The sequence below is a fragment of the Equus asinus genome, chromosome 10 (genome assembly GCF_041296235.1).
Source record: "Equus asinus isolate D_3611 breed Donkey chromosome 10, EquAss-T2T_v2, whole genome shotgun sequence".
Classification (NCBI taxonomy): Eukaryota; Metazoa; Chordata; class Mammalia; order Perissodactyla; family Equidae; genus Equus; species Equus asinus.
Window position 1 is genome coordinate 10,777,432 of NC_091799.1, and position 13,295 is coordinate 10,790,726.

A 13,295-nucleotide genomic window follows, 5' to 3' on the forward strand; every position below is an offset into this window, starting at 1 on the left:
AGGGAAAGGCAAAAGAAGTAAAATAGCTCAAAAAATTTTGAAAAAAATAAGATGGGAGGAATCAGTCTATCAGATTTCAGATCTTATTTGCAGCTACGGTAGTCGAGCCCTTCTGGTCTTTGCAGACGCACAAACTCATGGATCAGGGGGACAGAGAGCCAGAAATAGACTCCCACAAATGAATACACCTACCTGCCGTGCATCCGTGGGGACCGAGTGCCCCCAAACCGTGCCAAGCCCTTCCTAACCTGTGTGCAAGGTGAGGTGTGCTCTCCAGGCTCGCTCACACTCCGCGCTCCTCCCAAGCTCGGCCACCCTGCCGGTGGGTTCCTCCATGCCCGGGCAAGGCTCCCGGCCAACAGCAGCCTCTCCTCGCCTACTTCCCTGTGGGCCTTATTTCTCCAGATCACGCCAGCATTGCTCAGCCAGCTGCCACTGCACCTTGGAGACTCTGTTTCTGTCCGCTTCCTGCCTGGTTATCAAAGCCGCTCCCACAGAATCCATGCAGCGAGCTTCCCGGCCTGGGGAGCCATGACCACACGAGGCCCGTTCCACTGCAGATGCCCGCCCCCCGCGACCTGTCCTCTCCCGACAGCCCTGCTGTAGTACTTTTCACGGCTGCTCCTATCTTTAAAACCTCGAGGTCTGGGGCCGGCCCCATAGCTGAGTGGTTAAGTTTGCACACTCAGCTTCGGTGGACCAGGGTCCCGCAGGTTCGGATCCTGGGCTCGGACATGGCACCGCTCATCAGGCCATGCTGAGGCGGTGTCCCACATGCCACAACTAGAAGGACCCACAACTAGAATATACAATTATGTACTGGGGGGCTTGCGGGAGAAGAAGAAGAAAAAAAAAGATTGGCAACAGTTGTTAGCTCAGGTGCCAATCTTTAAAAAACAAAACTTGAGGTGTATTTTGTGCCTTCAATGCTGCGACTCAACACCCTGAGCCAGGCCTGCCTCTCTCCCAGGCCTCGGTGGCGGCGGGGCTGGACCTCGCTCACGGGTCACCAGCACCCTGGCGACAGATGGGCCCCAGTGGTTTCCGCAGTCTGGTCAGGCTGTACAGGGAAGCCCGCTCTCCGGGCATCCCCATCAAAGAGGAAGAAGTCAGCAACGACATGGGAGCAGCCGGACGTCCGCAGGAAGCTGGAGCTGCTGAGACCGAAGCAAACAGAATTATCGCTTTTGAAGGTGAAGGGAAAGCTGGGGGTGGCTGCTGAGCAAACAAGCAGGTCTTGGGGGTCTTCTCGCTTTGAACCTGAAGGATTTTACTCAAATGCAAATATTTGTCCCTACAGAAGGAAAAGATCCCAGCTGCTCCTGCACAGTGACGGGCAATGACATCCCCAGGATGGCCGCTTGGTGGCACCCGGGTCCTCCTATCACAGGACACCAGGGATGGAGGGGCCCAAACTGTACAGAAACGGTGGGGACATTTCACCTGAGAGGTTCAGCGTCCTGCTTCCACCGTCTGCATCTTAACCCCAGAGAGGGCGGACGTGGGCAGGACTCAGGACTCCGCCTGAAGGGCCCGCTGGACTTCCACAGGTGCGTCTCATTAGTGTCCTTCGGGGACCCCACAGCCTGGTCGTGCTTGCTCCTTAGTCTGCGAGGGCAGGTCCAGGGTCTGCCGAGACCAAACGAGCACAGTGACCATCGCCTGCGAGCGATGCAGGCGGAGCCCAGCTCAGGATCACACAGCCCAGGCCCAGGCACACAGTCCTGCCCTTCCCCCATCCTCTCATCAGGACCCACCCCCAAGAACTCAGATGCTGGACCCCTCCCAGGGCTGAGGAAGACCCAGAGGTGCCATGGGGGCTGTCACCTGAGACCCCAGAACCCACCCTGGCTGCCCAAGGGGACACTCCCGAGGTGACAGGCTCTAGCGTCCTCTCCGTGGCCCTGCTGACAGTGGGCGATGCTGCTGGAAGCTGGTCTCCCTATGCCCATGGGAGACAGTGGATCCCAGGACGGCAAGGCCAGGTGGCACCTCACCCTCCAACACAGTGGGCCTCATGATGCCAACAGCTGGGAACCTGGCAGGTGAGCAGGGCTGACAGTGCCAGGCTCAGAGGGGTGGTGGCTGTAGGCAAGGGCACCCTCAGGCAGAGTCCTGCTGGCTCGCCCAGAGCCCTCCGTGTGGCCTTCAGGGAGGCCGTCCTTTGGCGGTGCACTGGCCGTTTCAGCAGAATTCTTCTCATTTTCAGCTCCTGTGTGTTTTTCGACTTTTTTAAAAAAGGATTTAGGGCTTGGGTGCGCTTTCTGTCAAGGAATGAGTTCCTGGAGCACAGCTGTGCCCATCACCTGGGCAGTTCCCAGAACTGCACGCTCGGCTCTCAGGAGACTCCTCCAGGAGGACTCTGCAGTATTGGGGTAGCACCCAGCACTCAGCACCCAGCACCCAGCACCCTCTGACCACGGCCCTCCCGCCTCCGGGTGAGCAGCTGGCCTGGGCCCCTGGCTGCCCCGCTGCTTGGAGGCTGACCGCCCATGTGGCCTTGGTCTCCTCCCGCCAGCCTGGCCTTGGTGAGAGTGGCCCCATGGGGGACATGAGTGTTCTGGCAGCCTCGCAGCCAAGGGACCTTGCCAATCATGTCCCCTCCCAAGGGCTCCCATCACTTTCAGATGAAATCCACAGGCTACGCTGGGTCCAGGAGCTCCTGACGGAGTGTCATCACCTTCACCGAGCCCCCCACATTCCCACGCCTCTAGCATCAGCTTCAGGGGTGCTCACTCAGTTGAGCCATCCCCTGCCTCTCCTCAGGGCTCTTACACACTCTGTTCCACCCTCTGTGAATATGTTCCCTCCTCCCTTTGCCCAGCCCCACCCCCCAGCACATGGTTTAGCTGCCACTCCCTCCAAGACTTGGGCGCTGTGTGATGCTGTCACTCGTGTGGCTGTGTGAGCCCCGAGATGGGCTGTAAGTTCCAGAAGGCTCTGTGGACCTCACTCGTTGCCTGGTGGAGGCCCATGCAGTATCTAGGATGGGCTGTCGTCTGCAACTCCTCCAGCACCCCTCGTGATTGGGGTTTCTGGGCATTTCTCCCATTTCTCCTTCAGAGGAACATGGTCACTTCCCTACAGACGTCCTGCTGCTCCAGAAGCCCCCTGGCCTCTGGAGGCTGGGATCTGACGGTCCATCTGTCTCCAGCCCCTTCGTGAGATCAGATGCTCAGCGGCCATGTCCTGTCATTCCCACTCCATGCGTCTCCCAGCCAGTGCAGTCCAGCTCAGCCTCTGACCTGCCTCCTGCAGGCCTCATGGATGCTGCCCCAGAGCCGCCGCCCCCGCAGCTCCAGCCAGGCCCCTGCGCGCACTTCAGTGGAGCTTGTCAAGGGTGATTTCTGGGAGCAAGAGTTTGTGGCTCTCCCGTGTGATTCTGGGCATATCCGCACAACCCAAGAATCTTGAATTTCCTCTTAAATTCTCTGTTCCTGGGGTGCCCAGGTCAGGAGCTGAGGGAGAGAGCAAGGAGAGCTCCAGACTCAGGGGGTCCCAAGCCCTGGGCCGATGGGGGCGACCTCAGGGTGCCAGGTCTCCAGGGTGACCTGGCCAGAAGAGATGGTCTGGTCCAGAGGGTCATGCACCCCTCGGAAGTGTGGCCAAAGCTATGGGCAAGGAACTTATGATGACACACACAGGTGCACACACATGTGCACACACAGACACAGCAATGGGCCCATACCTGCTGGTTCGCACATGCACACATCCCTGCCCGGATCTCCACCTGTCTCTGGCTCAGCCCAGCCGTGTCCTCAGGGAGCCCGGGGCCAACGTCCCAACCCCCTCCCCCCGCTTTCCTGCTGCTCATGGGGCTCCCCGCACAGCCCGGGGGTGCAGGACCTCCAGGCGCCTGCTGCTCCTCTAGAGCTGGGCAGGACAGGGTCCCGCAGCTGCACTGGGCGAACCCAGGCCGACTGGTTCTCCCCGCTGTGTGACCCAGATGGGGCCTGGTTCCCGTGGGCCCACCTCATTAGGAGGCTGCCTTCCTTCCAGGTGAAATGGAAAATGCATGAAAGAATTCCACGCCGTGAACGAGATGGACAGGAGGGTCCACATCCAGGAGGGCAGCCAAGGAGCAGGGTCCAGGGGCTGTGACCCTCAGGACCGTCGCCTTGTGGGGACTCAGAGCACCGGCCCCATGAGGCTCCAGGGCCAAAAGCTGGGCCGCCTGCCCGTCCCGTGGGTGTGCAGGCCTGGGGTACCAGGAGAGGAGGAGAGTGCAGGGGAGGGGCAGGACCCCAGGAGGAGGGGCCAGACACAGGGAACAGCCTAGGACCCCCGCCCCAGAGCCAAGCGCTCCCCACACAGGAGGGACGGTCACTGCTGGGCTGCTTCCCCAGATCCTCAGAAGTGCCACCCAGGGTCATTGTCCTGTCCCCATGTGCCCGCCTCTGAATGCATCCTGACCTCCCTGCCCAACTGTGGCTGTCCTGCCCTCCCAGCCCCCCGTGACTGTCCTGCCCTCCAGCCCCCCCGTGACTGTCCTGCCCTCCCTGCCCCCCCGTGACTGTCCTGCCCTCCAGCCCCCCCGTGACTGTCCTGCCCTCCCTGCCCCCCCGTGACTGTCCTGACCTCCAGCCCCCCCGTGACTGTCCTGCCCTCCCTGCCCCCCCGTGACTGTCCTGCTCTCCAGCCCCCCTGTGACTGTCCTGCCCTCCCTGCCCCCCCCCGTGACTGTCCTGCCCTCCCTGCCCCCCCGTGACTGTCCTGCTCTCCAGCCCCCCTGTGACTGTCCTGCCCTCCCTGCCCCCCCGTGACTGTCCTGACCTCCAGCCCCCCCCGTGACTGTCCTGCCCTCCCCCCACCCCCACCATGCTGTAAACGGGCTCCGTGTCTGCTCCAGGCTCTGTCTTCGCCCTGGGCAGAGGATCATGCACTTGTTGGCCCTCAGGCAGAGGGCGGGGGAACAGAGACAGACACTGCAACCTGGTCCAGGTGCCCACAGAGTTGGGGGGCTGGGTGTGAGAGATGCTCACAAACAACCCCCCGGGGCTGGTTTCCCACCGTGTGCCAAGCCCGTGCTGAGGGCGTCCCAGCCTTCACTTCCTCCACACCCCCAAGACAGCAGAAGGGACAGGGACGGGAGTGGTGGTCCTTGCCTTTCTGGCTCCACAGATGGATCGACGGACGCCAGGGAGGAGGGAGCTGAGCCCTGTGGGATGAGCAGACTGTGGCCTTTGTGTCCCTCCTCCTGCCACCTCCCACAGCTGCAGGACAGGCGCAGTGTGTGTAATGTGGTAGAGCTGCCCTGACAGCATCAGCCCCGGGCCACCGACGCCCTCACTCCTTCAGACACAGGGCAGGGCGGCAAGGAGGCTGCGTGGAATCTGCGGGAAAGACTCCAGAACTTTCAGGGAGTCCTGGTGGGACAGCTGGGCTGGCCGGGGCAGCCGTTCGCACGAGTGGCCACTGGAGGACACACATGACAAAGGGGCACCAGCTACCCCGCCTCTCCTCCCTCTGGGCCCCTGCAGTCACGGCCCTGGAGAAAAGGCCACTGCTGCTGCTGACCCTCGTCCTGGGCCTGGCCAGTGCCCAGGAGACTCTAGAAGAAGTGCCAGTGCAGCCAGCCTTCGATGCCCAGAAGGTAGCCGCGTGGGTCCGTTACCGGACTCAGCCACGGGACGAGGGCATGGGGCAAGCGTCGCAGGGGGCGGTGCTCCGGGCCAGGCAGGCAGGAGCAGGGGCAGGACATGAAGGGAGAGAGGCTGGGTGAGGGGAGAGGGCGTTTCAGGCCTAGGTGCAGCCTCCCTGGAGGGTCAGCTGGTGCTCCGGGGCCAGGCAGGCAGGAGCAGGGGCAGGACATGAAGGGAGAGAGGCTGGGTGAGGGGAGAGGGCGTTTCAGGCCTAGGTGCAGCCTCCCTGGAGGGTCAGCTGGTGCTCGGGCTCCTGCACAGCCCGCCCTGGCCCTGGGCTGCCGGGGGAGGGGGTTAGCTTCCCGGGAGCAGCAGCAGTACAGTTCACAGCAGTCGAGGCAAAGCGCCCAGACCCTGACGGTGGGGCCCAGGCTGGAAGAGGGGTCCTTGGGCACCTGGCTGAGCACTGGCAGGGTTGCCACCACGACGATAGGAAGGGGATGGTCCCGGGGGCAAGGAGGGGCCAGGTCACTCCTGCCCTGTCCTACCCCACCTGCCCATCACCCATCACTGGGGAGTGTGGATGGTGCTGGGCGGGGGCAGCGAGAGCAGCTCCAGGACTCGGGGGCTATTCCAGGGTGCCCCTCACCCTCCCTGGACTGGCAGGGCACAGAGAACCCACTAAGGGCCACGCTTGGACGAGACACAGGAGGTGCGGAAGGAAGGAGGGGTAGATGACGGCAGTCGGAGAGAGGGAAGAATGTTTACAAGAAGGAGGCGGACCACTTGTCCCCCGGCCCGGGGCCCACGGGCACTCGCCAGGACACCCTGGTGGCCTGTGACCTCCCCCAGCAGCACTCAACGCTGGCGCTGGGGCCTGAGAGCCAAGACTGGAGGCTCCGGGTGCCACACAGCCGGGACCCTCACCCACCCTGCCCTGCACTCCTGCAGGTGGAGGGACGCTGGCTGACCGTCCAGCTGGCTTCCAGCCACGCACACCTGGTGTCCCCAGACGACCCCTTGAGGCTCGCTCTCCATTCCATCCGCAGCCGGGACGGGGACTTGGAGCTCATCTTATTCTGGACGTAAGCGTGGCCCTGCGGCTCCTCACAGGGTCCTCGTATTCAGAGGCCTCCCAAGGGACAGTGACCAGTGGTTAGAGCCAGAGGGACACACGGCCCTGAGCTGGGGCTCGAGACCCTGCCTGACAGGGCTCAAGGCTAACTCCGGAGGCCCCAAAGCTTGACAGCAAGGGGCCAGCGGGAGAGGCACACAGCTGGGGCCTCGGGGCGTGCCCTCCCTGCCTTGGAAGCTGGAGAGGCCTGGGTGGGGCTGTGCTTCCAGCCCTGGTGGTTGGTTAGGAAAATCTACAGTGTGACAAGCTGTGCTGAGCTCGGTGACACTCAGGACAGTCTGTGCTGGACATGGAAGAGGGTTCCAGCCACGGCCTTTCTGATGTCCGGCCACAGACACCACTGCAGTGGCCTGTGTGGTCCCAGGGTCTGTCAGCACACAGCGCCATCCCCACCCCCATGAGAAACTGAGGACCCCAGGGCAAGGGACCAAAAGGCTTGGTTTGTGTAGAGCGCCCAGATGACCTGGCCCCCACCCAAGACCTGAAACTCCGAGCCAAGCACGGGCCCCAACCCCTTCCGGGAAGTTTGGCTCCATCCCAGAAACAAGGCAGCCCGGTTCCTCGCTCCTGCCCTCCAGCTCCTCTGGCCACATCCCGGATCCCCATGGGTCTGCCCTCCGCCCCTGAGCTGGGTGGCCCTGTCGAGCCCAGGGATCCAAGAGCCTTGAGTGGACACCGAGGACCTCAGCTGGGGACGCCTCCAATGTCCCCCTGGGGCCTGAGCCAGCACCTCGTGGGGGCCAGGAGGCAGGGGACAGAAGTGCACGTGTCAGCTCCTTTCCCTTTTCCCAGAGGAGAGGGGGTGTGCGAAGGCGTAAACGTCACCATCCATCCAACTGGGCTCCAAGGCCAGTACCAAGGCTCCTGTGAGTAGCCCAGCCCTCTCGCCTGGGCCCAGCGCGGGGGTATGAGGGTCGGGGGACTGGGACACTCGAGGCCCGAGGGCTGGGGGAGAGGGGCGTCACCTGTCACCAGCCTGTGGTCTCCCACAGTTGAGGGAGGCGGCAGCATGCACGTCCGCTTCGTCAGCACCGACTACAGCAACCTCATTCTTTACGTCCGCTTCGAGGACGACGATGAGACCACCAGCCTGTGGGCGCTGCTGGGTAGGTAGGGGCTGTCCCCAGTGCTGGCCACACCCCACATCTGTCCAAGGCTGGGGGTCAGTGCCCTCTGCTCTGAGGGTGCGGTACTTCCTTCCCCCTCCCCTCAGGTGGGGCATCACACGCTTGACCCGTCTCCCGCCTGCCACATGCTGGGCCTGTCCTGGGAGCCTGGACTCTGGGTGGACAGATGGAAAAGCCCCTCCCTCATCCGCTTCATGGGGGGAGGGCCAATGCGGCTTAGGGCTTCAGAAAGTGGAAGTGTCCCAGGGACCAGGGTGGCCTTGGTGGGCCACACAGTCCTGAAGGCTGGACAGAGGTGAGGGAGGGGCCAGGGGTATCCCGGAGATGGGGACCGACAGAGCCAGAGCCCCAGGGTGCGGGCCACACACCAGGGGCCCAGGCAGCTGAGGTCATCGGGTTGGGGGGGCCTGGTCACTTGGGCAGCAGGCAGCTGCGTGTGAAGTGAGGGCTCTCTGGGGGTCCTCACCCGAGGGGATAGGGCCTGATCCCCCCCTTGGAGGAGCGCTGTGCCTGCTCTGCCAAGAGCTGACCCGCTTTCAGAGGAGACGATGCCACAAGGGGACGGGAGCTGCGGCCACTGCAGCAACCGGGCAGAGGGCCTCGGGGCTGGCAAGGAGCTGGGAGGAAAGTCAGAGCCTCGGAGCTCTCAGCCCCTCGCCACCAGCCCCTCTGATTTCAGCCAGAAGAACGGTCGGGGACCCCGCATGGCTGGGGAAATACCTCGAGTATGTCGCAGAATTCCAGCTGCAAAAAGCCCCTGTCTTCAACCTCGATGGTAAGCGCTGCCCTCGGCATTTCTCCTGGCGCCCAGGCGGGCCAGGCCGGGGTCTGGAGCCTCGCTTTCCAGCCTGGAGCCCCCGCAAACAATAACAACCACAAGACCAGAGCAATTGAAACCGTAGCCAGCCTCCACAGGGGCCTGATATGGTCAGGCCTATGCTGGGCGCCGCCCCTGCCAGGTCTCTTGAAGCCTCTGTAATGTGGTGACGTGGGCACAGTTGTCATCTCTATGTCATGGAGGTGGACACTGAGGCTCAGAGAGGTTCAGAAACAAGGCCAAGGTCACAGTCAGGAGGAGGAGCTGGGAGGCACTGGCCTCTCCCCTGTTCCCCTCCCCTGTGCATCATTCAGTCAGTCAACAAGCACATGGGCCAGGCCCAGCTCCGGGATTGGAATGCATGTGGACCAAGACATTCTCCAGCCCGCGTGCACCTTACAAGGGACATTGTAGTTCAATTTGCTAGAGACAAGTGCTTCAGAGGAGGGAGCCAAGCGGGCTGGGAGAGCCGAGGGGTAGGCAGGGTCTTGGGGGTCTTGAGGGTCATCATGAGGGCACGAGGGCCATGGCAGGATGTGAGCTGTCATCGGGGTGCTGGATGGCAGAGGGCAACATGACCCCAGGGAGAGACGACGGTTGCGTGCTGTGTGACTGACTGACCGATTGCTTGATTGTCTTCCGATCCCCTCCCTGTTCTCTTCCCTCCACAGCCCAGTGCCCCCCACCTGAAGCCTAGGTGGGCCCAGCCCCTGCGTCTTCCTGCTGCCTCCCTTCCCGCCCTGCTGCCCTCGCCGCCCTCTCCCAGCCTTCCCCACAGCTTGCCCAGGGGCATTCTGAACTCCTCTGCCACCCGAAGAAGCCCCTCCAGCCTGGGCCCGGACCCTGCCTCTCTGTGCCCCATTCCCAGCCTCTCCTAGCCTGGCCCACGGGCTTGAGCACACCCTGGATGGCGAGGAGGGGACGGGTGGTCCCCCAAGCTCCCGGCAGCAGTCAGCACAGCGTTACAGTCCAGCAGATGGAGTCACCCTCTGTGTCCTTCAGGGACGGCTGTGAGGGGCCGGGCTGGCACTCCTCTGACCTGCCTTCACCTGCATCCTGCTCTGGGGCGGCTCCAGAGAGGTGCTCTGGGCTCCGTGAGCCAGCACAGCACGTCCCTGCCCAGGTCAGAGGGGCCCTGAGTGGCCGTAGCGCCAGCCCATGCCTCCAGAAGAGCCAGGCGAGCACAGGCCCGTGTACCTGCCCAGCAGGTGAGCTGTGACGGGTCACCGCCCTCTGCTCAGAGCCGAGGTGGGGCTGGGGCCTGGGTGGAAGTTACCAACCGCTGCCCAGGCGGCCACCCACCAGCAGGACAGGCTCTTAGGAAACTGGGTTGGGGCCTTGATACTTATCGTCTGGAAATGCCAGAGACAGGTGTGACCAGGTCCTGCCCAGAATCGTCCTCAGCAAGGGCAAGGCCCCCGGGAGCCCACACCTCAGCGAGGCGACTTCCACTGCTGCCATGGCCAGCCACGCGAGGCCAGCATGATGGAGCGAACCGATTGGCCACCTGCGTGGCTTCCACCTGCAGCGCACGCACAAGCTGGGGGTGAGCAGGTGCTTAGAGCGCAAAAGCTTTCCTGGGAGCCAGAAAACCCAATCAGAAAAACATAGCGGACAATTATGACCACAAAGCACACACTCCTGTAGTCAGCGAGCAGCTGCAGAATTCGCATGGAGAGACTTAAGCACATCTCCTTACTCTGCGACCCTGAAAACTGGCTTGAATAATAAACATGTGAGATCCCTGCAGAATCATCACACTGTCGATACCTAATAATCTTCAAATTAACCTATACATTTCAAACAAGCAATCAATATTCCAACGGGATGTTTTCTCCCAAGTGCAAACTGGAGTCTAAAATCCACAGGAAAGAATAAAAACTTTGAAATCTTTTAGAGAGAAGAGTAACGCAAATCGGTCTACCATTCCACCATAACTGATATGAAAGTACAGGGGTTAAAATTGTGTGGCATTGGCTCAGGGACAGAAAGAAAGGTCAGTGAAACCGGATATAAAGTCAAGAAATGAACACAGGAAGTATAATAACTTCATAGATTACACAGATAATCCATCTTACAAAGTATTGTTTATTCCATAAATCGTATTGGAGGAAATGGCCAAGATATTTGGAGGAAAAAAATAAGGTTAGATCTCTAACTCTGCACATTATCTTAGAATTAATTCCTGATTAATTCTGAGTAAAAAGAAAGCTTGAAAGTTCTATAATATCTATAACATGGGGATGTCAACACCATAGATGTAGATATCGAGGGAGAAGACGGTAATTGTGAAAACCTTGGACTTCGGTCCATCAAAAACATCACCAACAAAATGAAAATACAAAGGACAACCTGAAATTAATGCTTTCAACAATGGTGACCAAGGGCGCACATCACATCCGTGGGTCTATTTACATCACAGCTCATCTGAGGACAGAAGGACACTGTGTCAGAACCACGAGCAAGAGATGCAGACCGGTCATCTGCACACACACCAGTCATGGGCCAATATAGGTCAAAAGAAGATTCCATTTCATAAGTAATACAAGGAAAAGAGATACCATTTTTGCTTATCAAATTGACAAAATGAAAAAAATTTTAAACGTCCATTAGCGCCCACCAAGTGGGGAGCATGCTCTTGTGAGGAGAGTGGAAATGGGACGGGCCATTCTGGGGTCACCCGGTTTCACAGCCCTTTTATTTTGTTTATTTATTTTTGAGGAGGATTGGCCCTGAGCTAACATCTGTGCCAATCCTCATCTATTTTGTATGTGAGCCGCTGCCACAGCATGGCTGCTGACGGATGAGTGGCACTAGGTCCATGCCCAGGATCCAAACCCGGGCCGCCAAAGTGGAGCACACCCAACTCAACCACGAGGCCGCCAGGGCCGGCCCCCACAGGCCTTTTAAATAGGCTTGTTCTTGGACCTGTGACCTCCAGACGTGAATGAGTTGACCTGTTTTCCTCCTGCAGAAAGCCAGGAGTTTACAGTGCTTTCACGTTGATCCCACGGCTTTCTTAAAGCAGAATCTTAGGACCCTCTCAGTCCGTCTCCCAGGCGTGTCCACGATTGGCAGGAAAAGTCGTGCCTGTCCGTCTGAGCTCAGCACCTGAGCGCTGCTCGCTCCCACTCCCCGGGGCTGACCCGAGATAACTGAGACCAGCAGCTGCAGACGCAGGGCCTGTGGCTAGTGCCGTGCCTGTCTTCTCTGTTTGGAAACGAGCATAGATTGTTTTGATTGAGCTGCTCTGTCCGTTCTGTCCCGTGAAGTGCTTGTCAACACTCCTCACTGTGTTAGCGCGTGAACGGCCGTGACTTGGGGCTGCGTCCTGCCTTGGTTGCCGGGGCTGCCAAGACGGAGTATGGCAGGCGGGCGGTGGAAACCGCAGAAGTTTACTTCCCGCAGCTCTGGGGGCTGGACATCCAGGGTCAAGGGGTGAGGTCAAGGTGCTTGTTCCTCCTGAGGCCCCTCTCCTGGGCGTGTGGACACCGTCTCCTCCCTGTGTCCTCCGTGGTCGTCCCTCTGTGCACGTCTGTGTCCTGATCTCCTCCCCCATAAGATCACCAGGCCTATTGGATCAGGGCCCACTCTACTGACCTCATTTTATCTTAATCACCTCTCTAAAGGCCCTGTCTCCAAATACAGACACATTCTGGGGTCCTAGGGGTCAGGACTCCAACATATGCATCAGGGAGTGGGGGAGGACACACAATTCAGGCCATAACACTTAGTAACCCTGATTTTACTCCCACAGAAGAAGGTTAAGAAGAGAGCCTTATTGGGGCTGGCCAGGTTGCATAGTGGTTAGGTTCGCATGCTCTGCTTCAGCCGCCCACGGTCCACAGGTTCAGATCTCAGGCACAGATCTGCATGCCACTCAACAAGCTGTGCTGTGGCAGCATTCCACATACAAAATAGAGGAAGATTGGCACAGATGTCAGCTCAGGGCCAATCTTCCTCAAGCTAAAAGAGAAAGATTGGCAACAGATGGTAGCTCAGGGCCAATCTTCCTCATGAAAAAAAAAGAAGAAGAGAGTCTTATTGTGGCTTCAGACCCTCCACCCAATACGGACTCTGGGCCCTTCACTGTCATGAACCAATGGTCCTGAGCTCTGGCTCCACAGCTACAGAAAGCCTCCTGCAGGGGATGGCCCCTCTCCTGAACCTCAGCGGAGGGCGCTCCTGGCTACCCATGTCTTCCTTGTGCTCTGAGCACTTTGGAACTTGCAAAAGAAAGGCCGTGAGCGGCCTCATCTCCCTGCTACACCTCAGGCTTCTTGAGGACGTGATTCTGATTTTCACTATTTTCTCCCCTCACTGCATCTGCAGACTGCCTCCACTGCAGAGCTCAGGGCATATCTTTTTAAAATAAATAAATCAAATGCCCATAGCTTTAAAAAAATGAACTTGACATCCCTCTTTGTAACAATAGAGGAAAGATAAGCATTTGGCAGAACGCCTCTAGTTCACCCACGACCGACCACGTACGGGACAGACTGAGGCTGTCCCAGGGGTCAGGTGCAGCCACATACGCCGAGGACCACCCTCCACCCTTCAGGAGTGGGCTGAGGAATGTTTCGATTTTCCTGTCCATTTAATCCTTGGCCCTCTGGTGTATATAGATATATATT

General features: G+C 59.7%; 1 protein-coding gene across 1 annotated transcript; it reads left to right on the plus strand.

Moving 5' to 3' along the window:
- Positions 1-4,844: 4,844 nt before the first annotated feature.
- Positions 4,845-8,848, plus strand: LOC106845516 (lipocalin 1-like). Its single transcript, XM_014863746.3, has 5 exons — positions 4,845-5,593; positions 6,534-6,667; positions 7,510-7,583; positions 7,710-7,823; positions 8,524-8,848. Exons 1-5 carry the CDS (start codon positions 5,429-5,431, stop codon positions 8,712-8,714), a joined length of 678 nt encoding a protein of 225 aa, XP_014719232.3. The 5' UTR covers positions 4,845-5,428; the 3' UTR covers positions 8,715-8,848.
- Positions 8,849-13,295: the final 4,447 nt, after the last annotated feature.

Coding starts and splice junctions, on each gene's coding strand:
- LOC106845516 (XM_014863746.3), top strand. CDS start 5,429: ATGACAAAGGGGCACCAGCTACCCCGCCTCTCCTCCCTCTGGGCCCCT. Junction 5,594..6,533: donor CAGCCTTCGATGCCCAGAAG/GTAGCCGCGTGG, acceptor GCACTCCTGCAG/GTGGAGGGACGCTGGCTGAC. Junction 6,668..7,509: donor GAGCTCATCTTATTCTGGAC/GTAAGCGTGGCC, acceptor CCCTTTTCCCAG/AGGAGAGGGGGTGTGCGAAG.